The sequence below is a fragment of the Pongo pygmaeus genome, chromosome 11 (genome assembly GCF_028885625.2).
Source record: "Pongo pygmaeus isolate AG05252 chromosome 11, NHGRI_mPonPyg2-v2.0_pri, whole genome shotgun sequence".
In the NCBI taxonomy this organism is placed as follows: Eukaryota; Metazoa; Chordata; class Mammalia; order Primates; family Hominidae; genus Pongo; species Pongo pygmaeus.
The window spans coordinates 142,478,437-142,502,838 of NC_072384.2; the positions used below are offsets into that span (position 1 = coordinate 142,478,437).

Here is a 24,402-nt window from a genome sequence, read left to right on the forward strand (position 1 = left end):
CTTAATGGTGGAGCGAACACCCACACGGATGTCTCTGGATAGTGGAATGTGGAGGATGCAGGGCACGCCGGTGGAGAGCTGCCCAGCCATGCCAGCAAGGCCCCGGCGTCCCTCCCGCCTGCCGTTAGCACCGGGAGCTGCTCTGCTGGCCCCTCCCACAGACTCGGGCTCTGGAGGTCTACAGAGCAGCTGGGAGCGTGATGCATAGGCGGGGGCAGAGACACCAGGCCCCTGGGCTGCAGGTGGAGGTCAATGGGGAAGGGAGGCCGGGGGTCTCTGGGCCTCTCGTCAGCAGCCTCCCAGCCCAGGGTCTCTGATGCCAGGGAGTCCATGTCTGCTCGGCCCCTCCTCTGAGCCCCTCAGCCAACCCTGGTTTCTGCCTCCATGGCTACGGGGCCTGCACCCATCCGAGCCAGGCACTGGCTGGGACAGGGAGGCTGCCTTGGGCTGGGGCCAATCCCAGAATCCAGGCTCAGTTGGCACCGACAGGGAGGGGTTGTGGGAAGGTGGCCAGCCGTGTGGAGAGCTTGGCGTCGGAGGGCATGGTGGGCACCAGGGCTGGTGGGATGCCGCGAGGGTGGTGGTGACTCGTGGCCTGTGGCCCGTAGCTCTGAGGAGCATTTGCGTTTTCCTGTGGATTTGCTGTAGCGCCTGGTCACAGGGTTGCAGCATTTTTCTGGCTGCTTGTCTGGGAATTAATATCTATTTCCTGAAAAGAGAAATGAACTTTCATGCAGTAAAATCTAACCAAATATTTATATTTATTTTCCACCTCTGTGTCCTGTTTCAAACTTATTGTCCAGCCCAAGATTTAAAAAAGTCTGATTTTCTTTTGGTGTGAAGCAGGCTCAGGAGGAGGAGGAGGGGGAGGAAGAAGAGGATGAGGATGGGGAGGAGGGGGAGGAAGCTGGGAATTGGGCTGAGCTTTCCTCACTCTTCCTCGCAATGGCCACAGGGCACTCTGCCCTCTGTCTGCGTCAGGTCCTGAGTTCTGAGTCCAGAAGCCCTTGCTGTGCTGTTGGAGCTCACCAAGCCCATCCCTTGTGGGGACAGCTCCCTCCAAGCCCCCTGGGGGGACGGACACTGAGGGTGGGGCAGGGGAGCAGGGGGAGGCCCCAGGCAGGTCCTCCCAGGGCCTGGGGAACACAGGGGCCCATCGAGGGCTCCCCAGACTCCCTCAGCCAGTACTTCCCGAGAACAGAACAGTTAAAACCAAGCCCTCCGATGGAGGTGCGGGGAGAGGGCGTGGCTCCCGTCCCAGGAGGCAGGTGAGCTTCTGGGGATTCCAGTTCACCTGCCCCACAGCCGCACCCTGCCTGTGCCTGTGCCCCGGGGAGCCCAGAGCCTGCAGGGGCCGAGGCGGTGGGACTTCGGGGGAGCTTAAGCCTCGACTGTCCCCTCGCTGGAGGCCGGAGGCCAAGATGATGTCCATGCTGGGCGGCTTGCAAAGGTAAGGGGGGCAACTGGACCCCCCAGGTGGACAAAGCCTTCATCTGTGGCTATTCTGAGAGACTGACAGGAGTGGGTTTTGTGTTTGTCTTTCGAAGGAAGTGACTTGGATTTGGAGGCTGTTCCTACTCAGGCTTCCCTGAATTCACCTGCCTTGGCCTCTTTTCGGAAGTAGGGGGCCCCTCCTGCCCAGGCCTAGGGCTGCTTCTGGGTATTTGGGGGTTCTGGGATGTGGGGCCCAGTGAGAAAGCTGCCCCCCAACACTGTGGCGTGGAGACGCTTGAGGTCCGCGTGACGGCCGGGGAGGGCGAGACCTGCCGGGCTTGGGACCTCCCGGCCGCGGTCACCTGCCGGGCTTGGGACCTCCCGGCCACGGTCTGCGGCTCAGGCCCGTGGCTGGGCCGTGTTGGGTGGGAGTTGCCAGGCGCTTGCTGGAGCCTTGGTTGTGCGTGTGCTTTAGGATGCTCCTGGGGCTCTGGGTGGTGAGGGGGAGGCTGGGCTCTGCTGTGCTGTCTCCCTTCTGTAAACAGAGGGGAGGTGGATTTCTTCCCAGTTAGGTTTGGAGGGGTGGTGGGTGTGGCTAAGAATGCCTTGCGTTTTCCTTCTCCTGCTTGCCATCCTGTTTGGGGTGATTCCAGGGCAGTTTGAAGTCGTCCCTGCACTGGCAGGTCCCTGCCTCCCCGTGGCGTGTGCTGCCATGAATTCAGCCACCTTCCTTTAAGTCTTAACCAGCTGCTGGGACACTGGCCGAGGACACCCCGTCACAGGGCTGAGAGGTGTGGGGCCGGCTGCCTGGCCTGGACCATCCTAGGTGCCCCCTCCTGTGGACATTGTGACCATATTTTGAAGAAGAGGCCCAGGGGCTGGGGAATCAGGCTCACTTGATTAGCTGGTGGCCCCTCTGGTGCCCTGGGGCCCCCTGAGGTCGGCCAGGGCGGGTGTGCCTGACCCCAGCTGAGACTCTGTGGGTGAAACATGGGAGGCGTTGCAGCCGAAGGCCCTGGGGGAGCCCAGGGCACAGGCTTCTCAGCTGCTGGTCTCACTGCCTGGCAGGATGGGCTCACTGCAGCAGCCCTTGTAGGCTGCATGTCCCACACTAAGGCCAGGGAGCTTTGGCTTCACTGAGCACGGCCCACAGGAGGGAAGCCCCGAGTCACTTCCCCACAGCCCTGGACAGCAGCCGTCCTGAGCCTCGCATTTATTTTCCTGGGAATGGGCAAGTGTGGGAGGCTCACCTCGCTTGTCCCAGCTTGCTTGGCCTGTGGATGGAACAAATCAACAGCCCTGGGGACAAAGGGGACGGTAGTGTGTGGTGCCGCCGGCACCCACCTGGGTGGTTCAAGGAGCCGCCCAGAACAGAGGAGAGACTGCCTGCGCTAGTGAGGCCTAGTCTTGACCACCGGCCATGGGAAATCCAGGCCGCCGGGCAAAGTGCTCACTTGGATGGTTGCTGATCTTTTTTTTTGCTGGTGATGATTCAGGCACAAAACTCTGAGCTATGGCACTTGCGGGTGTTGCCTCCCTGGGGTGTGGCCAGGTATCTTTGGCGGGGAGGGGACTCATGATCAGAGAAGATGTGGTACAGAGCCCATGGGGGTCACCATGCTGGTGTGAACCCCCAAAATTTGAGACAGGTCTTGGTTAATTTAGAAAGCCTGTTTTGCCAAGGTTGAGGACGCGCACCCGTGACCCAGCCTCAGGAGGTCCTGACCACATGTGCCCAAGGAGGTCAGAGCACAGTTTGGCTTTATACATTGTAGGGAGACGTGAGACATCAGTCGGCATATGCGGCATGAACATTGGTTCGGTCTGGAGAGGCGGGACAACTCCAAGCAAAGGCAGGAAGACTCCAAGTGGGGAGGGGACTTCCGGGTCATAGGCAGGTAAGAGACAAATGGTTGCATTGTTTGGAGTTTCTGATGAGCCTCTCCAAAGGAGGCAGTCAGATACGCATTTATCTCAGTGAGCAGAGGGGAGACTTTGAATAAAATGGGTGGCAGGTTTGCCCTGAGCAGTTCCCACTTTGGCTTTTCCTTTTAGCTTAGTGATCTGGGGGCCCCTAGATTTATTTTCCTTCCACATTTCCCCCCATTTCTTTTTGAAAATCTTTTAGAGAAAGTATTTTAGAAGAAAATGAGTCTCTGGTCCCAGGTTTTGTCTGATCTCTCACGGCTAGGATTCTAGACGGGCAGGTCCTGAGTTACTAGGAAAGCTCAATTTTTTTTTTTTTTTTTTTGAGACGGAGTCTCGCTCTGTTGCCCAGGCTGGAGTGCAGTGGCGCCATCTCGGCTCACTGCAAGCTCCGCCTCCCGGGTTCACGCCATTCTCCTGCCTCAGCCTCCCGAGTAGCTGGGACTACAGGCACCTGCCACCACACCCAGCTAATTTTTTGTATTTTTAGTAGAGATGGGGTTTCACCATGTTAGCCAGGATGCTCTCCATCTCCTGACCTCGTGATCCGCCCGCCTTGGCCTCCCAAAGTGCTGGGATTACAGGCGTGAGCCCCTGTGCCCGGCCCTAGGAAGTTCATTTTTTAGCAGGTTGTGAAGTGTCAAGTCCTAGGAAGACAAAATAGGAGAAGGAAGGGAGAAAAACAACAACAAAGAAAAGAGCAATCCTGGAAAATCGATACAGGCCACACTACTCTGAAGTCCAAACATCAGTAGGCAAGCATGAAAGTGGCTTATGTGGCTGGGCGCAGGTGGCTCACACCTGTAATCCCAGCACTTTGTGAGGCTGAGGCAGGCGGATCACCTGAGATCAGGAGTTTGAGACCAGCCTGACCAACATGGAGAAACCCTGTCTCTACTAAAAAATACAAAATTAGCCAGGCATGGTGGTGCATGCCTGTAATCCCTTTTACTCAGGAGGCTGAGGCAGGAGAATCGCTTGAACCTGGGAAGTGGAGGTTGCAGTGAGCCAAGATCGTGCCATTGCACTCCAGCCTGGGCAACAAGAGCAAAATCCCGTCTCAAAAAAAAAAAAAAAAAAAAAGTGGCTTAAGTATGTAAATAGATTGCTGTTATTTTCTTCTGAAGTTTAAGTTGTCTAGCTTATTCCAAATTAGGAAAAATGGGAAAAAAAGAAAAAAATTGCAAACATTATTTTGAAGACTTGTAGCCAAGAAAAATTAGGATTCGGTCCAAACTGCAGAAAATAGTAAAAATTGAAAAACATGAGGCAAGACTAGAATCTAACAACAAGTGTACAATAGTTTTTGAAACATAATTTTTTGGCTGGGTGTGGTGGCTCACATCTGTAATCCCAGCACTTTGGGAGGCCGAGGTGGATGGATCATGAAGTCAGGAGTTTGAGACTAGCCTGGCCAACATGGTGAAACCCCATCTCTACTAAAAATACAAAAATTAGCTGGGCATGGTGGTGGATGCTTGTAATTCCAGCTACTCGGGAGGCTGAGCAGGAGAACTGCTTGAACCTGGGAGGTGGAGGATGCAGTGAGCTGAGATTGCACCACTGGACTCCAGCCTGGGTGACAGAGCGAGACTCTGTCTCAAAAAAACAAAACGACAACAAAAAAGAAACATAATCTTTTCTCTCTCCAGTTTCCCATTTTTACTAAAGACAAATCATGGTAGGACTGGTTTGCTTTATTATGCTTGGCCTAATTATTTGTATGCAGTGCAGCAAGAATAATTATTTTTTACGTAGGCTGTTTTTTTTTTTTGGAGATAGAGTCTTGCTCTGTCACCCAGGCTGGCATGCAGTGGTGCTGTCTCGGCTCAGTGCAACCTCCTCAGCCTCCCAAGTAGCTGGGACTACAGGTGCATGCTACCATGCTTAGCTAATTTTATTGTTTGGTATTTTTAGTAGAGATGAGGTTTTGCTATGTTGGCCAGGCCGGTCTCAAATTCCTGACCTCAAGTCATCTGCCTACCTTAGCCTCCTAAAGTACTGGGATTACAGGTGTGAGCCACCACGCCCAGCCTATATAGGTATTTAAATTGGCTCTGGGACTTGTTCCAGAGAAGGAATCTCAAATAAGACTTTTTTAAAGCTGAGCCCAATCACGAATTTGTGCCATTAAATATCTGTGAGTTGGGTGATCCTCTCCTCTTGAGGATCCAAGATAAACTTGGGGCTCCTGGACCTGTCAGAAAGTGATATTCTTTACTTGCCACAGTTCAGGAACCCTGCTCGGGGACTCTGTAGACAAAGGTATGAGGCCAGTTTTTCCAAGGGGCTTTCATTGGGTCCATAAGTCAGGTTTGATTCCTTAAAGGAAAGCTCACCATTCCAGTCAGTCTTGGTAAAATAACCAGTTTCTCCAATTGTGTCATGTTACAAATGAAAACAGATTCTTATTGCACTTATGCAAATAACTGTATTGTCATAAATTAAGAATGCTCACAGATAATTTCCAAATTCTGGATAAATCAGGTAGAGAGAAACAAATATGCTTGAAATTTTGTTCATAGGAGTATACTTTACTCAATTCTTAAAAGCTGTAATAACTTAAAAGTTTTCTTAACTCTAAAAAACAAAACAAAGGATCAGCAACGTTTTAAGAAAAACGTTAAAAAGATTACTTTAGTCTTCTGTCAGTTCAGTTTACACAGTTAACTCCTCTTCTGCTTGATATTCATGAACATTTCAGCTCTCCATGAGAGTCCTGAAAGTTTTTCCTCTATTCTGATGACACAGTCTCCAACGTTATCAGAACCCTGTATTTCAAACACCTGTTAGAGTTCTATAGCTGATTATAAAACCACCGTAAAGAGGACGAAAACAAGACAACAATTGTCCGTGGATGATAAAAAGTTTTAGGACAGCCATAGTCAAAGACACAGTTGACAAGGAAATTTGTTACCTTTGTGGCACAGTATAATTTAACATAAGAATTATAAATATTATTGATAACATACATTAAATTATATCAGAATTATAGGAGTTTCCCATAATTTTGGTACACATACCAATAACATATTTATACAAATACAGCCTAAAGAAAACCAAATACCATTTCATACTTGACAATGCTTCCTTTATAACTTTTATGCCAAATAAGCCAAACTATGTCATTTTTGGACTTTAGCAAACTAATGTCTTAAAGGATTAATTAGGTCAGAAAAAGACATAATTTATAATTTGATTTTGGAAAGTTTGTCAAGTATCAAAGGTTTAAAACACTTCATATCACAAACCAGGATCATTCATTTAACCAAGGTGATAACTCAAGGATTTCAAAAAAGGCAAAAGCCTTCATTCTTTGAGAGAGGCGACTTAGTGTTCCAAACAATAAGGCCTAATAAAAACAGCATGAAGCCAATTTAATTTGCCTTTCAAAATTTTATAAATGATCTGTAACATTTTAATCTTGATCATAAGATACAACTTCCATAAGCCTTTATAACTTTTATTTAGGAGTTGGTTAATGCTTCAAGAAAACCTTGTTAATATGGCACAGGCCCATATGCTGGTCTTGCATCAATGTGTCTTTGACATGAATGCTTAATTTATAGAGAAACAACTTCTCTCTCAAAATCAGCCCTTATAATCTCACAAGCCTACCTCTTCTGTGATTGTCCCTGGGCCTTGTGGAGTTAGATAGCTTTATTTATTTTATTTTATTTTTATTTATTATTTTTGAGATGGAGTCTTGCTCTGTTGCCCAGTCTGGAGTGCAGTGGTGCAATCTCAGCTCACTGAAACCTCCACCTCCTGGGTTCAAGCTATTCTCCTGCATCAGCCTCCAGAGTAGCTGGGATTACAGGCACCCACCACCATGCCTGGCTAATTTTTGTATTTTTAGTAGTGATGGAGTTTCGCCATGTTGGCCAGGCTGGTCTTGAACTTCTAACCTCAGGTGATCCACGTGTCTCGGCCTCCCAAAGTGCTGGGATTACAGGCGTGTACCACCATGCCTGTCCCCAAGGAGTTGAATACCTTTAATTTCTGACTCTGTGTTTCAAGAATGCAGTTTATTTTGATTGACATCTTCTACTGGGGCTTTAATTGCCGTCAGTGTTTAAAATATAGCAGGACTTGGTGTCCTTTTTACACCCAGGAGTCAAAGTCCTGTAATTCAGTGTCAGAAGTACTTTAAAAGTGCATACAGAGAGATACGTGGATGGAATAACCTTAATTAAAAAATGTTTAAGGCTGGGTATGGTGGCTCACACCTGTAATCCCAGCATTTTTGGAGGCTGAGGTGGGTGGATCACCTGAGTTCAGGAGTTCAAGGCCAGCTTGATCAACATGGTGAAACCCTGTCTCTACTAAAAATATAACAAATTAGCTGGGTATGGTGGTGGGTGCCTGTAGTCCTAGTTACTTGGAGGCTGAGGCAGAAGAATCGCTTGAACCCAGGAGGCGGAGGTTGCAGTGAGCCAAGATTGTGCCACTGTACTCCAGCCTGGGCAACAAGAGTGAGACTCCGTCTCCAAAAAAAAAACCCACACAAAAAAAGTTTAATCTCAATTTTTTTCTAAGGAAACCAAAACTTAATAATAATATGACAACTTGATCATATAAAAGTTTTTTTTTTAAAATATAAATCCTCTTATTGTGACTTACATAGACCATTCATTACATGTTTGGATTTTCTCGTTTGTCCTGAACTTCCCTCCATCTTAAACAACCAGTCATTTTACTCTAGGACTAAATTTACCATACAAGATTCTTTCTAATATGAAATTATTTTTCTTTAAGCTTTCTTACTAAAAAATCCTCTGTATTTTTATAACTTTCTATCTTGTTTCATACATAAACTTTAAATAAGCTTTGAATTAGACAAAAATTATTCACCTTTTTAAAAGGATACCTTTTTTTTAGCAAGAATGTTTTCCTACAATATATTTTTATTGGAAAATACCCAAATATGAAATATCTATTATCTAATTTAATATAACTTTAGATTCTAAATTCTGACGTTTGTCTGCAAGTATTTATCCTAATACATTTACCTAATTATTTTATTTTAATCATTTACTTATTTATGAAAACTGTGATATTCATCATTTAAAGTTATGAAACTGCTCTTGCAAAATTATAACTGAGACAGTAAAAAACATCTGCCCTAACTGACTCCATGTTGCTTCTAACCTCCAGGCTGTCCTTGTTCATTCCTGGTTGGAGGCTGAGCTAACTTTGGGAGGAACGAACTTAGTTTATAGTTTAGCTTTGAAACAAAAATGGTAAGAGCCTTTTCCCAAAACAAACCTCCTTACTGCCTGTGGACTAGACTGTCTAAAGCCACAGGATTAGAACTTATGGTAATCTTACTAAATTCAAGCTATAGCTATGGATCATTAAACAAATATTAATGTCTTCTTTTTTTTTTTTTTGAGATGGAGTCTCACTCTGTTGCCCAGGCTGGAGTGCAGTGGTGCGATCTCAGCTCACTGCAACCTCCGTCTCCTGGGTTCATGCCATTCTCTAGCCTCAGCCTCCCAAGTAGCTGGGACTACAGGCACTCGTGACCACGCCTGGTTAATTTTTTGTGTTTTTATTAGAAACGGGGTTTCACCGTGTTAGCCAGGATGGTCTTGATCTCCTGACCTCGTGATCCACCCGCCTCGGCCTCCCAAAGTGCTGGGATTACAGGCGTGAGCCACCACGCCCGGCCTAAAGTCTTCTTTATTAAAGATTACACAAATAAAGACCATTCTGTTTTGGGCTGCCTTTATAGTTTTGCAACCCCTATGCCAAATTTTGACACCTTATATTATTTGGCAGAGATAAGTATGAAATTGCTTGATTAATAAATACAAACAAAAATGGATGCTGGCAAATTCTTAAGACATTTCTAGTATTATTTTACCAATGATTTAAAATCCAGCACATTAAAGATTTGACTTAAGTGGTGTGAACTTGAAAGGCATTTGACTAGTCTTTTTTCTTTAGTATCTAAGTACTTTTATTTTTTAAGCCAATTAATTGAGCTCTTTTATATATTTTTACTAGTGAAACATTGTGTGCACAACACATAAATACATAGACATATTAGGCATGCTGATAGAAGTACATCTTACTGATTTATAAAGACTTTTTCTTTCTTTATCTCAGACTTTCAGATTCTTAATAACCTGTTTCAGAACCCTAGGCAGTTGTTAGCTAGTCTTAAATTTGCATATTAAAAGAAACAACTCTGGTGAAAATCAAATAGCAAAATTTACAACATATGATATGGAGAGAACAAGTCTGGTGTGCTAGAGGGAAGTTAAAGATGGATGCCAAATCAAACATAAAATTATAAAAATCTTCCATTGGATTATATAAGGAGACCAATTTTATTTAGACAGGGACTACCTATATTGTAACCAGACCTTTGAGCTCTGGGCTGAGCCCACACTGAATCCTGGGTTTCCTTATGAGGCTAGATCATGTGATGCTTTTACAGTGCACTTAATTTTTTTTTTAAACAAAGACATTTCTAAGTGTCTAAACTACACTCTTCTGTAAAAACCCAAGAGTAGCCTCTGTTTCAAATAACTATTTTAGTCAATAAATCAGGTAACACAATACAAAAGCAAGCAATTTAAAAGCTAAGACAGCCCGGGTGTGGTGGCTCACGCCTGTAATCCCAGCACTATGGGAGGCCGAGGCAGGTGGATCACCTGAGGTCAGGAGTTTGAGACCAGCCTGGCCAACATGATGAAACCTTGTCTCTACTAAAACTACAAAAAATTAGCCAGGTGTGGTGGTGGGCACCTGTAATCCCAGCTACTCAGGAGGCAGAAGCAGGAGACTCGCTTGAACCTGAGAGGCAGAGGTTTATTGAGCTGAGATTGCACCATTGCACTCCAGCCTGGGCAACAAGAATGAAACTCCGTCTCAAAAAAAAAAAAAAGCTGAGACGAACTTGTCTGTTTACACATTTGGGGTTCCATGGGAACCCAAAGGGAGTCTGGCACCTTCTTGGTTTTCTTTAAGGAACCCCAGTCTCTTATAAACTATTTTAGGTCTCTCGTGCAGCAGAGGGTGCAAGAGAAAGGAGAGACGGCAGAAGTAAATAAAGAAAAACAGAACTCGGTCAACTGAGAAAAAACAAAAAACTTTTGCTCAAAAAAAGGACAAGGTCCTAGGAGAGACAAAAAACCCAAAAACATGAAGAACATGAAGAAGGCCTTTTAAATACACACACACACACACACACACACACACACACCCCTTGGATGTTAGCTTTTAATTAAGCTGACTTTAACAGTTAAGCTCCTTTTAAAAAATGTTCTTAAATCTCATTACCGTATTTCACCTGGGACAAATTGCTGCTGTTTCAGAAATACAGACATTGCTCTTTCAATTTGGTCTGGCTAGCAAAAAGGGGTCTTGTTATGTAAATAAAGTCCCTTTAGTGGTCAAAATAAAAAATATTTCCTCTTTTTTTTTTTTGGCTGGCATCTTTCTCCCCCACCACACACCTTTTGTGTGTGTGTGTGGCGGGGGCGGGGAACTTAACCATTTGAGAGGTCTTGTTCCCAATAATTTGGAACTTTTCTTCAGATTTGATAAAGTCAGATAGAGTTGGTCAAACCCAATGGGAAAAAGACTGAAAAAAACAACAAAAACAGAGACAAACAACAACAACAACAAACAGTTCAGTAAAACAAACAGTCACACAACTTATATGATTACTGAGTGCTCTAATGGTAAGGAGAAATTAAGACCAGCTGGTTGATAACTCTAGCCAAGACAGAACCCCAATTCGGCTACTTACCTAGGGATGGGTCTCAGGCTGATACTCTCTACCATCTTAGAAGCAGGAAAAAAAGAAAAATCTCATCTTCCCTTTTGGAAACAAGCTCAAACTCCATAAAGGAGTTACCTGCCTTCCATCGTCATGGAAGCAGGAGAACTGGCCCTCCTTGTTGGAAGCAAGTAAAACTCCAAAAAAATAGGAAGTTGTACAGCAAAATAAACTTTAGATCTTGACCAAATTTTGGGAGATCAGGGATTTTTTGGAGGGGGTGCTCCCAGACCTCAGCAAATTGTCCTATTGGTTTGAGCCATAAAGTTAGCTCATGTCAGTACCAAGCTCCGATAGGAGGTTTGCCAAAGGTCAGGGGCATCTCCACCCAGAATCCCTCCGTGGTTACTGAAAGGCAAACCCTGAAAATTTGAGCTAGGTCTACAAAAGGAAAATATCTTGGGCCCCTGAAATCACTAAGCTAAAGCAAAATGTCAAACTGGGAACTGCTTAGGGCCAACCTGTCTCCCATTCTCTTCAAAGTCTCCCCTCTGCTCACTGAGACAAATGCATATCTGATTGCATCCTTTGGAGAGGCTCATCAGAAACTCAAAAGAATGCAACTGTTTGTCTCTTATCTGCCTATGACCTGGAAGCTCTTCCCCGCTTCAAGTTGTCCCATTTTGCTTCTAATTGTCACACCTTCCCAGACCAAACCAATGTTCATCTTGCATATGTTGATTGATGTCTCATGTCGCCCTACAATGTATAAAAAAAAAAAAAAGCCAAGCTGTGCTCTGACTACCTTGGGCACATGTGGTCAGGACTTCCTGAGGCTGGCAAACAAATGTGCGTCGTCAACCTTGGCGCAATAAACTTTCTAAATTAACTGAGACGTGTCTCAAATTTTTAGGTTCACATTTTGGTAACAGCAGAGGGATTCTGACCTTTGACAAATCTATTGGTGCTTGGTATTGGCATGAACTAACTTTATGGCTCAAATCAATAGGATAATTTGCTGATGTCCGGGAGCACCCCCTCCAGAGACTCCCTCATCTCCCCAAATTGGTCAAGATATAAAGTTTATTTTGCTGTACAACTCCTCCTCCTTTTTTTTTTTTTTTGGAGTTTTACTTGCTTCCAACAAGGAGGGCACGTTCTCCTGCTTCCATGACGATGGAAGGCAGGTAACTCCTTTATGGAGTTTGAGCTCACTTCCAACAGAGAAGATGAGTTTCTTTTCCTGCGCTAGGATGGTAGAGAGCTGTTTTCAGCCTGAGACCCTTCCCTAGGTAAGTAACTGAACTGGGGTTCTGTTTTGGCTAACGTGACAACCAGCTGGTCTTAATTTCTCCTTTCCGTCAGAGTGCTCAGTGATATGTTGTTGGGGATTTTGTTGTTGTTGTTTGTTCTTGTCTTTCTCTAATTGTATTTGACCAACTCAGCCTGACTTGGTCAAATCCGAGTGAGAATTCCAAATTGTGGGTAACAAGCCCTCTCTAATTTGGCTAAAATTCCTTGCAGCTGCAAAGGGGGAAAAAAGATCAAACATAAAACCATGTGTTTGCTTTCTGTCTTAAAAAAAAATTGTTCCTTCATTTACTTTTCTTCCACCCTATACCTCCTTCCCCCTTTGCCATCTGCAGTACCAAGGACTCTAGAGAAGGCTTCTAATGACTTGAACCCCTTTAAATAATTCAGAACAAGGGCACCACTCACCGCTTTTGGGGTGTTCTGTCTTCATTGTGGAGTTTCAAGAGTCATGGGCAGGTTCCTCTTAGGTCTAAAGCTCTGTTTTCCTGTATTGCATGACCTGACCTCTTTGGCTTTGGGGGGTACCATAGATGACCTTGCACTGTGAGAGGATTTGACCTCAGTGTGTATAATGGCAGATGAGAGCTACAAAGTTATGGGTAGCTGAATATAGTTTACAGGAAGTGGTATTGGCTGTATTTTTTTTTTCTTTTCTCTCCTAGGAGGTTGTTGTTTAAGGATCCTAATTCTAGTTTGGAGATGCATTCTAAAGGGTCTTCTTTATTGCTTTTCTCCCAACATTAATCTCAGTTTGGTTTGTCTGTGTGCATTTGCGTGAGGAACTGAACTGTTGTTTTCATAGGTAAATGAGAGACTGAGTTTTTCAGCTCCAAAGAGAAAGGGTATCTGATTCTCCCAGCCAAAGGTGCCCCTGGGTGACTGGGGGGCCTCGTGGGAGTATCTAGGGGGTTGACCTCCCTGCGACATGCAGCAGCCCTTCAGGGAAATCCCCCCAAAAGTTAATTTAAAAATAGTTCATCCAGGAAACGCATGTAAAGGCTGATCACCCAGTGTTTTGAGCCCTCTCTGAGGTCACAGACCTCTGGAGAGAGAAACTGAGACTCATAAGAGGGCAGAAATGACTCAGTGGTGACACACTATGGAGTCCTGCCCACAAGCAGCACACATCAATCCACCACACAAAAACCTAGGCCACAGCTCAGTTACTCCTTTTAAGAAAAAAAAAGTGGGAGACAAATAATCCAAGAATGAGGAGAAAACACAGAGAATGATCCCCTTTTGAGCACTCTGTAGGTTTTAAGGCACATCTACTTGCCAGAGTAAAAGGGCAGTAATACAGTCTTTGTGCACATTTACATTAAGGAAAAAAGAGCCCTAACGTCCACCCCAAACCAATAGAGTTCTTACATCCCCTTTTCCCCCATTTTCTTTTCTGCCTGCTTTAAATCTGCTGTCACCTTTCTAGTGAGATAAAAACCACTGTTTCGATCTAGCAGGTCTTTTTTTGCAAGCCAGTGAACTTATATTTATCTCATGGCTAAAGTACTGAAGTAAAAGCTATAGAATCTTTGTGTGTGTGTATGTGTGATGTATATGTCTGTGTGTGTGTATAGTTGAAGGCCTTTATAATAGACTTATATAATTTTATGTCCAATTGGCAATTAAATCTGCTTTAGTTTCCCTCTAGCTCATCAGACTTTCTCTTCGTACCTTACTATGTAAATTTTGCTATTTGACTTTCACCTGAGTTGTTTCCTTTAATATGCAAATTTAAGACTGTTTAGCTGACAACTGCCTTATGGTTGTGAAACAAATTATCAAGAATTTGAAAGTCTAAGATAGGGAAAAAAATATGGTCTTTATGGATCTATAACATGTACTTCTGGCTGGGTGTGGTGGCTCACGCCTATAATCCCAGCACTTTGGGAAGCCAAGGAGGGTGGATCACATGAGGTTAGGAGTTCAAGACCAGCCTGGCCAATGTGGTGAGACCCCGTCCCTACTAAAAATACAAAAATTAGTGGGGCATGGTGGTGGGCGCCTGTAATCTCAGCTACTCGGGAGGCTGAGGCAGGAGAATTTTTGGAACCCAGGAGGCAGAGGTTGCAGTGTGCTGAGATTGTGCCACTGTACTCTAGCCCGGGCCGATAACAGCGAGACTCCATCTCAAAAAAAAAAAAAAAAAAGAAAAAATGAACTTCTATCAGCATGCCTAATATGTCTATGTATTTATGTGTTGTGTGCACAATGTTTCACTAATCTAAGTAAATGAGTAAAATAAGATAATTAGGGAAATGTAGGATAAATACTTGTAGACAAACTTGTCATAATTTAGAATCTAAAGTTATATTAAAAAATAGATATTTCATTATTTATTTTCCAACAAAAATATATTGTAGGAAAACATTCTTGCTGAAAAAAAGGTGTCCTTTTAAAAAGGTGAATAATTTTGGTCTAATTCAAAGCTTATTTAAAAGTTATATATGAAGCAAGATAGAAAGTTATACAAATAATGAGGTTTTTTTGATAAGAAAGCTTAAAGAGAAATAATTTCATATTAGAATCTTGTATGATAAATTTAGTCCTAAAGTAAAATGACTGGTTAGGAAGGAGGGAAGTTCAGGACAAACCAGAAAATCCAAGCATGTCATGAATGGTCTGTGTAAGTCACAATAAGAGGATTTATATAAAAGAAACCAAAAAATTTATACGATTAAGTTGTCACATTATTATTAAATTTTGGTTTGGTTAGAAAAAGAAACTGGGATTAAACTTTTTTTTTAAAGTAAGGTTATTACTTCCGTGTATCTCTCTATATGTCCTTTTAAAATACTTCTGACATGAGTTACAGGACTTTGACTCCTGAGTGTGAAAAGGACACCAAGTCCTGCTACATTTTCAACACTGACAGTAATTAAAGCCCCATCTTCTGGCCCGGTAGATGATGCCAATCAAGATAAACTGCATTCTTGAAACACAGAGTCAGAAATTAAAGCTATTCAACTCCTTGGGGCCAAGCATGGTAGCTCACACTTGTAATCTGGGCACTTTAGGAGGCTGAGGCAGGTGGATCACCTGAGGTCAGGAGTTTGACCAGCCTGGCCAATATGGCAAAACCCCATCTCTACTAACAATACAAAAAATAGCTGGATGTGGTGGCAGGCGCCTGTAATCCCAGCTACTTGGGAGGCTGAGGCAGGAGAATTGCTTGAACGTGGGAGCTGCAGGTTGTAGTGAGCTGAGATCACGCCATTGCACTGCAGCCTGGGCAACAAGAGTGAAACTCTGTCTCAAAAATAAATAAATAAATAAATAAATAACAAATTTAATTGACTTCTTGCTGTTTTTATTAGGGCTTATTGTTTGGAACATTAAATCTCCTCTCTCAAAGAAAGAAGGCTTTTGCCTTTTTTGAAATCCTTGAGTTACCACTTTGGTTAAATGAATGATCCAATTTGTGATATCAGGTATTTTAAACCTTTGATATTTGACAAACTTCCAAAATCCAATTATTAATTATGTCTTTTTCTGACTTAATTAATCCTTTAAGACATTAGGTTTACTAAAGTCCAACAGTGACATAGTTTGGCTTATTTGGTATAAAAATTATACAAGAAGCATTGTCAAATATGAAACGGTATTTGGTTTTCTTTAGGCTGTGTTTGTATAAATATGTTATTGGTATGTGTTCCAAAATTATGGAAAACTCCTATAATTCTGATATAACTTAGTATGCTTTATCAATAACAATTATAATTATTATGTTAAGTTATTGTATGCCACAGAGGAAACAAATTTCCTTGTCAATTGTGTCTTTGACTATGGTTGCCCTAAAACTTTTTATCATCCATGGACATTTGTTGTCTTGTTTTGTTCCTCCTTAGAAAGTGGTTTTGTAATCAGCTGTAGAACTCTAACAGGTGTTCTTAAATATAGGATTCTGATAACTTTGGAGATTGTGGCATTAGAATAGAGAAAGAAACTTTCCAGACTCTCATGGAGAGCAGAAATGTTCATGAATATCAAGCAGAATAGGAGTTAACTGTGTAAACTGAACTGATAGAAGACAAAATAATCTTTTTGACCTTCGCTTTAAATGTTGCTGATTCTTTCTTTTGTATTTTTCAGAGCTGAGAAAACTTTTCTTTTGAGCTGTTGACAGCTTTTTACAATTCAGTATACTCCTATGAACAAAATGTGGGGTATATTTGTTTCTCTTAAGGACTAAGCTCTGATTTTGTATCTTGCCCAAATTCCTGTCTAAGAGGTCTGGGGAGTCATATCCTACAAACCATAAATTCTCATCAGATGGCTTTTATTTGACCATGTATATCATGATTTACTTTCCAATCTGACTCTGGCATAGCAAGGAAGAAAATAAAAATGTTTTACCCCAAAATATATTTCCTTGTCATACCTTGAAATTGCCCTACAACGTCTCTTGTGGGAAAAATCCACGTTCTATAGAGAATCACCTTTCTCCTTTGTTTTCCTTTCTTCCCAGATCCAGGAGATAATCAACTAAGAGCCAGGCACCCCTTTAGGTCTGATAAGAAACATTTTACAACCTGCTCTCTCTTTGAAGTCTGCTATCTGAGAGCTCCCTCTCTGCACAATAAAACTTGGTCTCCACAATCCTTTACCTTAACCTGAACATTCCTTACTATTGATCCCAGGTCTTCAGATAAACTCAACCAATTGTCATCCAGAAAATGTTTAAATTTCCCTGTAGTCTGGAATCCCCTGCTTTGATTTGTCCCACCTTTCTCAATCAAAGCAATGTATTTCTTAAATGTATTTGATTGATGTCTCATGTCTCCCTAAAAATATTTTAAACCAAGCTGTACCCCTACCAATTTGGGCACATGTTCTCAGGACCTCCTGAGGGCTGTGTCATGGGCCATGGTCACTCATTTTGGCTCAGCATAGATCTCTGCAATTATTTTACAGTTTGACTCTTTTTGTCGACACTCTCTACCTGGTTTCCCCAGAATTTGGAAACTATTTGTGAGTATTTTTAATTTATGGGAGTACAGTTATTTGTATAAGTGCAATAAGAATTTGTTTTCATTTTGCAACAGGACACAATTGGAGAAACTGGTTACTCCAACGTACTAAGGCTTTGACTGGGATGGTGAGCTTTCATTTAAGGAATCAAACTTGACTTATGGAGCCAATGAAAGCCCCTTGGAAAAACTGGCCTCATACCTTTGTCTACAGAGTCCCTGTGCAGGGTTCCTGACCTGTGGCAAGAAAAGAATATCACTTTCTGACAGGTCCAGGAGCCCCAGGTTTATCCTGGAACCTCAAGGGATGAGGATGACTCAACACATAGGTATTTGATGGCACAAATTCGTGGCTGGGCTTGGCTTTAAAAAAGTCTTATCTGAGATTCCTCCTATGGAGCAATGTTCCATCAAAGCCAATTAAAAAGCCTATGTAAAAAGTAATTATTCTTGCTGCACTGTATACAAATAATTAGGCCAAGTATAATAAAGCAAACCAGTCTTACCATGATTTGTCTTTAGTGAAAATGGGAAACTGGAGAGAGAAAAATTATGTTTCAAAAGTATGGTACACCTATTTTTAGATTCCAGTCTTGCCTAATGTTTTCAATTTTTATTATTTTCTACAGTTTGGACCAAATTCTAATTTTCCTTGGCTACAAGTCTTCAAAATAATGTTTGCAATTTTTTTCCTTTGTTTGCCCCACCCCCCATTTTTCTGTTTTCTTTTCTTTCTTTTTTTTTTCTGAGACGGAGTTTTGCTCTTGTCGCCCAGGCTGGAGTGCAGTGGCATGATCTCAGCTGACTGCAACCTCCGCCTCCTGGGTTCAAGCAATTCTCCTCCCTCAGCCTCCCTAGTAGCTGAGATTACAGGCACCTGCTACCATGCCTAGCTAATTTTTGTATTGTTATTATTATTATTATTTAGTAAAGATGGGGTTTCACTATGTTGGCCAGGCTGGTCTCAAACACCTGAACTCAGGTGATCCACCTGCCTCAGCCTCCCAAAGTGCTGGGATTACAGACATGAACCACTGCACCTACCCGCCCCCCTCATTTTTCCTAATTTGGAGTCACTAAAACCTAAGCTGTGCTTTCTTAAAGCCCTGCGAACTGAAGCCAGACAACTTAAACTTCAAAAGAAAATAACAGCAACCTATTTTCATACATAAGCCACTTTCACGGCCTGCCAATGTGTGGACTTTGGCCTGTATCGATTTGTGCAGGATTATTCTTTGGTTTGTTGTTGTTTTCTTTCTTCCTCCCCCTATTTTCTCTTCCTAGGACATGAGACTTCACAACCTGCTAAAAATGAGCTTTCCTAATAACTTAGGACCTGCCCATCTAGGAATAAACCATCCTAGCCATGAGAGATCAGATAAAACCTGGGACCAGAGACTCATTTTCTTCTAAAATGCTTTCTCCAAGATTTTAAAGAGAAAATGGGGGGAAATGTGAAGGAAAATATCTTGAGCCCCCAGATCACTATAAGCTAAAGGGAGGAGTCAAGCTGGGAACTGCTTAAGGCCAACCTGCCCCCCATTGTATTCAAAGTCTCCCCTCTGCTCACTGAGATAAATGCGTATCTGACTGCCTCCTTTGGAGAGGCTCATCAGAAACTCAAAAGAATGAAACCATTTGTCTCTTACCTGCCTGTGACCTGGAAGTCCCCTCCCCACTTGGAGTCTTCCTGCCTTTGCTTGGAGTTGTCCCGCCTCTCCAGACCGAACCAATGTTCATGCTGCATATGCCGACTGATGTCTCATGTCTCCCTACAATGTATAAAGCCAAACTGTGCTCTGACCTCCTTGGGCACATGTGGTCAGGACCTCCTGAGCCTGGGTCACGGGTGTTCGTCAACCCTGGCAAAATAAACTCTCTAAATTAACTGAAACCTGTGAACCTCCCAAATTTGAGACAGGTCTCAGTTAATTTAGAAAGTTTATTTTGCCATAAAGTTCATCCATGTCCAGTGAGCTGGTCAGACGGAACCGCAGGGGAATGTGTGTGTCCATGTGTGTGTGTGTATGTGTATGTATCTGTATGTATGTGTGTGTATTGTGTATGTATGTATGTATTGTGTATGCATGTGTGTGTGTATGTATGTATACATGTACGTGTGTGTATAGTGTGTATGTGTATGTATGTATTGTGTATGCGTGTGTATGTGTGTATTGTATGTATGTATTGTATATGCGTGTATATGTATGTGTGTGTGTTGTGTGTGTATATGTATGTGTGTGTATATGTATGTATGTGTATATGTGTGCGTATATGTGTGTATGTATGTATATGTGTATATGTGTGTATTGTGTGTACGTATTGTTTGTGTGTACGTATTGTGTATGTGTATGTGTGTGTATGCACGTATTGTGTATGTGTGTGTATATGTGTATGTACATATTGTGTATGCATGTGTGTGTATATGTATGTATGTGTGTATTGTGTATGTGTAGTGTGTATTGTTGTGTGTGTGTATTGTGTGTGTGTATTGTGTGTGTGTGTTTGTGTGTGTGTTTAATCCTGGAGTGTAAAAAACAATCGCCATAAGAATTTGCATGAGTCTTCCTCATAGTCAACAAGGTTTCTAAAACCAGAAGTTCCCTGAGCTGGAGATGGGATGTCTTAAGGCGTTTTTGTTGTTGTTGTTTGTTTATTTTTTGAGACAGAGACTGGCTCTGTGACCCGGGCTGGAGTGTGGTGGTGAGATCAAGGCTCACTGCAGCCTCAACCTCCCTGGCTCAGGTGATCCTCCTGCATCAGCCTCTCGAGTAGCTGGGACCACAGTCTGGAGCCATCACACCTGGCTAATTTTTGTATTTTTTGTAGAGATGGGGGTCTCACTGTACCACCTAGGCTGGTCTTGAACTCCTTGACTCAACTGATCCTCCCACCTCAGCCTCCCGAAGTGCTGGGATCAGAGGTGTAAGCCACCACACCTGGCCAAGACTTTTATTACCCCTCATTTTAGATATTTTGTGGGTTCTTACTGAGAAGTTGCAGAATTCTCCCCGAATGCCCTGCGAACTGCTGTCCTGCAGGCACTCACAGGTCACCGGGTTGTGCTTGCAGGGCCGGGGCCTGGGCCTGGTGCCTCAAGCTGTCCCCTCTGTCCCCACTGGAACTGGGCCAGTGCCTCCCAGGCCTCTCTGCTCTTTCTTTTCGGGAGCCTCAGGGACTTGCTGGGGCCATTTGTCCGGGGCTGGTGCACTGTGGCCCCTGATGGCCCTGCCTGATCAAGAACCATCAGCCCCAGCAACCTGCCCAGAGCTGGAAAGCCAGACCTTCTGGGCGCTCCCAATGAGGCAGCAGGTCAGTGGCCTCCAAGCCCCAAGGCTCCAACAGCAGGAAGTTTGAGGCTCTTTGGGAACCACTGAGCTACTCTGGCAACCCCCAGAGCAAAGGGCAGCAGGGCCTGGCCGCAGTCCCTACAGTTGTGAGTCCCATAAGGGAGGTTTAGCTTGAGGGGAGGGTCTTTGGGGACTTCAGGAAGCCCCTAAAAGCTAAAGGCACTTGAAAGCAATGTCGAATGGTTTATAATTTTTGGCAATATTTCATCTTCCCTCCACAATCATTAGCTTTCAAGTTTTTTAGCAGCTGAACTCTTTAACATTTTTAATTGTTTTTTATTTTTTTAACAGCCTTATTGAGATGCAATTCACATACTAAAGAATTTACCCAATTAAAGTGCACAATTCGGTGGTTTTTAGTAAATTCACAGTAGTGCAGCCACAGGCTTTCCTTAAAGAGTGTGTAACAATGTGTAACTCCTATGTGTAACGACAGAAACACCATCTCTCTGCTTGGTGGAATACATCACCCATTTACTGCACCATGGTGCTCTGGGTTGGTCAAGTGCACCTGTGGCTGGGCTCACCTCCTGGGTCCCCAGGTCACCCCCTTCCCGGTTGCTCCAACATTGACCACCCTACCTGACCCCTGCAGGTGTGGGACCAGCAGGTCTTTTGGCAAGGGAAGAGCCCACCTGTAGCATTTCTCTGGAAACGTCATTGTTTTAATTGGGCAGTTGCAAAGAACAGAGACAGATTCATGTTGCCCCAAGGCCAAGGTGGGTATTGTAAGTGTGAAAGCAATGTCGCAAACAGATGGCCAGTGCGTCCCATAAAAGTGCAGAGGGGCTATAAAAGTGCAGAGTGAGGGGCCATAAAGGTGCAGGGTGTTTGAGGAAGGAGTTGACTATGGCGGAATGAAGTGATGGCCAAGGGTGGCAGCTGAGAGACCCTGCTGGTGAAGTCCTGCGTGGGCCTTATCAGTGGGTTAATCTTTAACTGTGCGGGGCCGTAAAACTGCCCTTCCCACCCCGTGCAGCCACTGTCCCGGGTAGGGTCTTGGGAAGCCCGCAGAAGTGGCCCAACGGCAGAGCAGGAGCTCCGCTCTCAGTGTGGGGCCTCATTTGGGTTTGGGAAAACATGTCCTCTCTCACGAAGACGTGAGTGTCTCCAGCGGGACCCTGATCCCGCGTGGGGCGCATGGCCCTCTCTGCTCTGCGGCCCCTCCCGCTCTCCTCTCTGCGCCTGGGAATTCTAGTGTTTACTGGGCCTTGGCCGCTGGGAGCCTCTTCAAGTGGTTCCGTTTTGACGTAAGGACTGGAGGGGTGCATTGAAGAATTGTAGAGTGGAGGTGAAGGGAGGGCCTGGAAGCTCCTGTCCCATCTCCTAGAAGCGTGGCTGTGGTGGCACTAGCATTGGAGTCTGAGGTGCCGTGTGTGCCGTGAGGATGAAGTGTGAGAAATTATGGGAGGTCCTAGTTCGACCATCCCCAGTGTCTTCGAGGCCCACACCCTTGGTGTGGAAGAAAGGAGACAAGATGTCATACGAAGAGGTTCTGTTGAAAGACGCAGTCTTGGAGCTGGAGGTTCCGGTGTGGACTCATGAGGGGTTCCATCATCGTATGTGTAGCTCTGAGCTCTGACTACGGAGAAGGCCCAGACATATGACCTTCTCAGGGCAGTGAGCACCCCAGCACCCCGACTGTGGTCCCTAAAGACCACTTCCTACCAGCGGGACCCAGAGCTCCTTGGAGACGTGGCTGACTCCAGACCTGGGCCAGGAGATGTACAAAGCAGGCTTGGGGCATCCTGGTCGCAGGGAAGCCGTCGAGGACCAGGGCGGGAGCCCTCCCTGGGCCGGCCGCGGAGCTGATGGTCGTCACATATCAGGGCTCTGCTCAGTCACGGGAACTGAGTCGCTGCCACATTTCTGTGGTGAGCGGCTTCTGCAGAAGACAGATTTGTTTCATCCAAAGTTGTTTATTCTGCTGTCATAGGTGGAGCCTGGTACACCCACGTCCCCACATCCCACTGTTCTCTCCCTGATGGCCGGGGGGAGCAGGGCCAGCTCTGGTCTTGTCTGATAGGGAGGCACAGAGCAGGGCCATCGGCTGGGGTCAGGGGAAACAGAGTGGCCCTGGCCAGCAGCTGAGTGCCCGGGATAGATGGTTACTGGGTGGTTCCTGTGGGGGGCTGGGCTGTTGGCGGCCCTGAGCTGGCTCCATGTGGGGTCCGTAGTGGCTGGGTGGGGCAGGCACTTTGACCAGAGCCTTGCATGGCCAGGTCACTGCTGTGGCCACAGCCCCAGGGGTGCCTTGAGGTCCCATGCAGGGTGAGGGGACTGCGGGGGGCTTGAGGCCCTGAGGGCTGCCCCGTTTGCTGTCAGAGTGCACCTGGCCGCCCTGGCGCAGCCATCCTTGAAACATTCTGACAACAATGTTTCAAGAACGTAGAGATGGGGTCTCACTATATTGCCCAGGCTGGCCTCAAACTCCTAGGCTCAAGCAATTCTCCCACTTTCGCCTCCCAAAATGTTAGGATTACGGGCGTGAGCCGCCGCGCCTGGCCTGAAACGTTATGTGTTTGCCAGATTTGTCTTTCTTTTCTTCATACTCTCTTGGTTTTGTGTCTTGCTTAGATGGCAGCCTCATTCTCCTTTATCTTCCGACGTCGGTGGTTTTGTTTTTTGTTTTTTGTTTTTTTTTTTTTTCTTTTTTTAAGTTTTATTTTAGGTTTGGGGGTACATGTGAAGGTTTGTTACATAGGTAAACACATATCATGAGGGTTTATTGTACATATTATTTTATAACCCAGGTATTAAACCCAGTACCAAATTGTTGTCTTTTCTGCTACTCTCCCTCCTCCCATCCTCCTGTCTCAAGTAAACCCCAGTATCTGTTGTTTCCTTCTTTACATTTATAAGTTCTTATCATTTAGGTTCCACTTATAAGTGAGAACATTCAGTATTTGATTTTCTGTTCTTGTGTTAGTTTGCTAAGGATAACAGCTTCCAGCGCCATCCATGTTCTCACAGAAGACATGATCTTGTTCTTTTTTATGGCTGCATAGTGTTCCATGGTATATATGTACCATAATTTTTCTTTTTTTTTTTTATTATTATTATTATACTTTAGGCTCTATGGTACATGTGCGCAACGTGCAGGTAAGTTACATATGTATACATGTGCCATGCTGGTGCGCTGCACCCACCAACTCGTCATCTAGCATTAGGTATATCTCCCAATGCTATCCCTCCCCCCTCCCCCCACCCCACAACAGTCCCCAAAGTGTGATGTTCCCCTTCGTGTGTCCATGTGTTCTCATTGTTCAATTCCCACCTATGAGTGAGAATATGCGGTGTTTGGTTTTTTGTTCTTGCGATAGTTTACTGAGAATGATGATTTCCAATTTCATCCATGTCCCTACAAAGGACGTGAACTCATCATTTTTTATGGCTGCATAGTATTCCATGGTGTATATGTGCCACATTTTCTTAATCCAGTCTATCATTGTTGGACATTTGGGTTGGTTCCAAGTCTTTGCTATTGTGAATAATGCCGCAATAAACATACGTGTGCATGTGTCTTTATAGCAGCATGATTTATAGTCCTTTGGGTATATACCCAGTAATGAGATGGCTGGGTCAAATGGAATTTCTAGTTCTAGATCCCTGAGGAATCGCCACACTGACTTCCACAAGGGTTGAACTAGTTTACAGGTTTTTTTTTTTATATTAA

General features: G+C 44.5%; 1 protein-coding gene across 1 annotated transcript in view; it reads left to right on the plus strand.

The window, feature by feature from the left end:
* The first annotated feature begins 1,287 nt into the window (after positions 1-1,287).
* GAL3ST2 (galactose-3-O-sulfotransferase 2) overlaps positions 1,288-24,402 on the plus strand; it is a 31,331-nt gene continuing 8,216 nt past the window's right edge. Inside the window, exon 1 of the mRNA XM_054478411.1 lies at positions 1,288-1,450. Within this exon, the coding sequence (XP_054334386.1) occupies positions 1,422-1,450 (29 nt within the window). The 5' untranslated portion in view covers positions 1,288-1,421. The remainder of the gene's footprint in view (positions 1,451-24,402) is intronic.